The following is a 3,585-nucleotide window of genomic DNA, read 5'->3' as shown; positions in this document are numbered from 1 at the left end:
TCCTTCCAGGGTGCATGGTCTTATAAAATTCCCAACTCCATTAGGAATCGCGACGATAAGGTCAGAAACACAAGACACAAGTGTTGCGGCTGTAGAACAAGCTGAAAAATAGCCAAGTGAAGAGGAGCATCTACGAAGCTGCATGATCATCGCAAATCCGCGATATCCTGATCAAAAAATCAAAATCGGCGGAGGATTGTCTGATGAAACAAAGTTTAAACTCCGTAACATATTATCCTCTAACACAGATGTCGTTGCATGGAAAGAAGCAGATATGACCGGGGTACCAAGGGAAATAGCTGATCATAAGCTTAATGCAAACCCAAGTCTTATGCCAGTATGCAAAAAGAAACGCGTTATGGCACCAAAAAGAAGTGAATGGTTAAAGGTGGAAGTCGACAAGTTGGTTAAAGCAAATAGATTGCGAGAAGTGCGGTACCACGGTACTGGTAAAAAAGCCTGATGGGTCTTGGAGAATGTGTGTCGATTTCACAGATATTAATAAGGCCTGTCCTAAAGATAATTATACTTTACTAGAAATAGACTTGAAAGTCAAATCGCTAGTTGGTTCCCGATATAAATGTTTCCTGGATGCATACAAAGGATACCATCAGATACATATAACAGCAGACAATGAGGATAAAACTGCCTTTCACACCAGCCAAGGCATTTATTGTTATACAAAGATGCCGTTTGGGTTAAAGAATGTTGGAGCAACATATAAACGCGTAATAGACGAAGCTTTTAAAAGTCAAATTGGCAGAAATTTAGAAGCGTATGTCGATGATTTGGTAATAAAAAGCACAATAGAGCAAAGTTTATTGGATGATATATTAGAAACGTTTGCGTCATTAAGAAAGATAAACATGAAGCTCAATCCGTCAAAGTGTAGCTTTGGAGAAGAAGAAGGGAAGTTTCTTGGTCATATAATCATTGAGCGCGGAATACGCGCAAATCCGAAGAAAATAGAATCCATCCAAAGTATGCCATCGCCTAGAAACAAAAAAGAGGTGCAAAGTTTGACGGATAAATTGGTCGCGTTAACAAGATTCTTATCAAAATCCGCAGAGCGATTGTTGCCCTTTTTCGGGACATTGAAAAATTGCTTAAAGAAAACGGATTTCAAATGGATAGAGGAAGCAGAAGTTGCTTTTCAAGAGATGAAAAGGATGTTAAAGGAATTGCCAATGATGACTGCTCCGATTGCAGGAGAGACATTAATACTTTACTTAGCGGCATCAAAAGAAGCGATAAGTTCAGTATTGATAGCAAATAGGGGGCAGATACGCACTTCAAGTTAAAACTTAGTTATTTCTTATTTACTAGACATTTAAAATTTTATGTAGTATGATGTGCGAACAGGTGCAAATGCCAGTATATTTTGTTAGTAAAGCCTTAACAGGAAGTGAATTAAATTACCCCGCTTAAGGAGATATTTACAAGCGCATCCAATAATGGTCTTAAGGGACCAACCAATAAAGCAGGTATGATAAAAAACAAAATATTGTCAAAAGACTAAAATTGCTTGAAAAATTCTTGCAAATTTACATTCGTTGATAATTATTGAGCAGGTGCTATAAAAACCAGAAAATTCTGGTCGCATGGCCAAATGGGCTATTGAATTAGGTGAGCATGAGATAAGCTTCTCACCAAGAAGTGCGATAAAAGGGCAAGTCCTAGCAGATTTTCTGGCTAAAATAGCTGGAGACATTGAAATCTCGCACGAATAAAAGGAAATTCCACCTCCACTCAAACAGTTGTGGGAAATGCACACAGATGGGGCCTGTGGTCCAGAAGGCGCAGGGACAGGAATAGTTCTAAAAAGTCCAGAAGGAGAAGAGTATACCTTAGCACTAAATTTTAGCTTCCCCGTAACAAATAATGAAGCTGAATACGAAGCATTATTATCTGGAATGCGAGTAGCGAAATACTTGGAGGTAAAAGAGTTATCAGTATATGTTAATTTACAGTTAGTTGCAAATCAATTCAACCGGATATTCTAAGCGCATGATGAGTCAATGCAAGAATTCCTGAAACTTGTGCAAGAACTTGCGGTAGACTTCAATATATTCTAGATAATGCAGGTCTCAAGAACGTTGAATAAAAAGGCGGATGCATTCAGTAAGCTGGCGGCCTTAACGTTCAACCATTTTAAAAAGAAATTTGGGTGGAGGAAGTGAAAGTTAAATCCATTGATACAGATGACATATCTGCTGCAGTCGAAGAAGATGTACCAAGTTGGATGACACGGATAGTAGAATTTTTGAACATTGGAACTTTGCCAATAGATTCAACAGAGACAAGGAAAATTAAAATGAAAGCACCAATGTATTTTCTAGAAAAGGCATCCTATATAGAAAATCTTTTTTGGGACCTCATTTGAGGTGTCTTAATCCAACTCAAGAAGATACAATTATACGGGAAGTACATGAAGGGATGTGCACTTTGCATTCAGGACACAAAACAGTTGCATCTAAGATAATGCGGCTTGGGTACTATTGGCTATCAATGTACAGAGATGTCGCAGAGGTAATACGCAAATGTTGGTCAGGTCAGCTGCATGCACCGGTAAGCAAAGCTCTGCGACATTCAATGATACCAGTCGCGTCTCCATGGTCATTCTGCAAATGGGCAATTGATCTAGTGAGACCATTCCCTGCAGGACCAGGAGGGGTAAAGTTTTTGGTTATGGCCATTGATTACTTTACAAAGTGGGTAGAAGCCAAACCGCTCAAAACAATTTCGGGCAAACCAATCCGCAATTTTGTATGGGAGAGCATCGTCTGCCGATTTGGAATATCAAAATAAAATAGTAAGTGACAATGGTACACAATTTGAAGATAACCTATTCAGTGATTGGTGCCAAGAGCTAAATATACATCAAACGTTCACATCAGTTGCACACCCCCAGGCAAACAGCCAGTGTGAAGTAACAAATCGAGATATCGTGTTAGGTATCAAAGCAAGACTTGGGTTGTGCCAAAGGGGTTGGATAGATGAACTACCAAACATGCTGTAGGCACACCGCACGACCCTAAAAGGTGCGACTAATGAAGCACCTTTCAGTTTGGTGTATGGGTCCGAGGCTGTAATACCCGCAGAGATAAATGTACCAACCATGTGCATAGCTTCCTTTGATGAAAGTAGCAATAGCGAAGAACTGTGTGAAAACCTAAATTTTCTTGAAGAGCGCAGGGAAATGGCGGCAATAAAAGAAGCAATCAACAAGCAAAGAATCGCAAGCTATTATGATAAGCGCGTACAACCATTATCTTTCCAATTGGATGATTTGGTATGGCCGAAAAATGAAGCAAGCACAGCGGAAGACATGGGTAAACTTGGACCTAAATGGGAAGGACCATAGAAGGTTATTGGTGTAAGCGATACAGGGGTGTATCGGTTAGCGAGTTTGGATGGAAGAGCAATAAAGCGCACCTGGCATGCACAAACACTTAAACGATGCTACTTATAAAAAAAACAGAGGGATTGATCACCCCAAAGCAACTGTTTGATATTTTTTATTATGTAATTTTTGATTTTCCATTGTAAACATGACAACTAAGTGTTGATCAAAAGATGTTTGAA

At 39.3% G+C, this 3,585-nt stretch overlaps 1 protein-coding gene across 1 annotated transcript; it reads left to right on the top strand.

Annotated features, from left to right (window-relative positions):
- Positions 1-2,481: 2,481 nt before the first annotated feature.
- LOC139888721 (uncharacterized) lies at positions 2,482-3,364 on the top strand. The gene is made up of 2 exons (XM_071871714.1): positions 2,482-2,781; positions 3,020-3,364. Exons 1-2 carry the CDS (start codon positions 2,482-2,484, stop codon positions 3,362-3,364), a joined length of 645 nt encoding a protein of 214 aa, XP_071727815.1.
- The last annotated feature ends 221 nt before the right edge of the window (positions 3,365-3,585 follow it).

This window comes from Rutidosis leptorrhynchoides, chromosome 2 (assembly GCF_046630445.1).
Source record: "Rutidosis leptorrhynchoides isolate AG116_Rl617_1_P2 chromosome 2, CSIRO_AGI_Rlap_v1, whole genome shotgun sequence".
In the NCBI taxonomy this organism is placed as follows: Eukaryota; Viridiplantae; Streptophyta; class Magnoliopsida; order Asterales; family Asteraceae; genus Rutidosis; species Rutidosis leptorrhynchoides.
The sequence above is the reverse complement of the archived record's forward strand: the minus strand, read 5'-3'. Positions and strand labels throughout refer to the sequence as shown.

Excerpts from the sequence above, each read along its gene's own strand:
- LOC139888721 (XM_071871714.1), top strand. The coding sequence starts at position 2,482 with ATGCGGCTTGGGTACTATTGGCTATCAATGTACAGAGATGTCGCAGAG. Across the intron at positions 2,782-3,019 it reads ATTTTGTATGGGAGAGCATC|GCACACCGCACGACCCTAAA; the intron begins GTCTGCCGATTT and ends AACATGCTGTAG.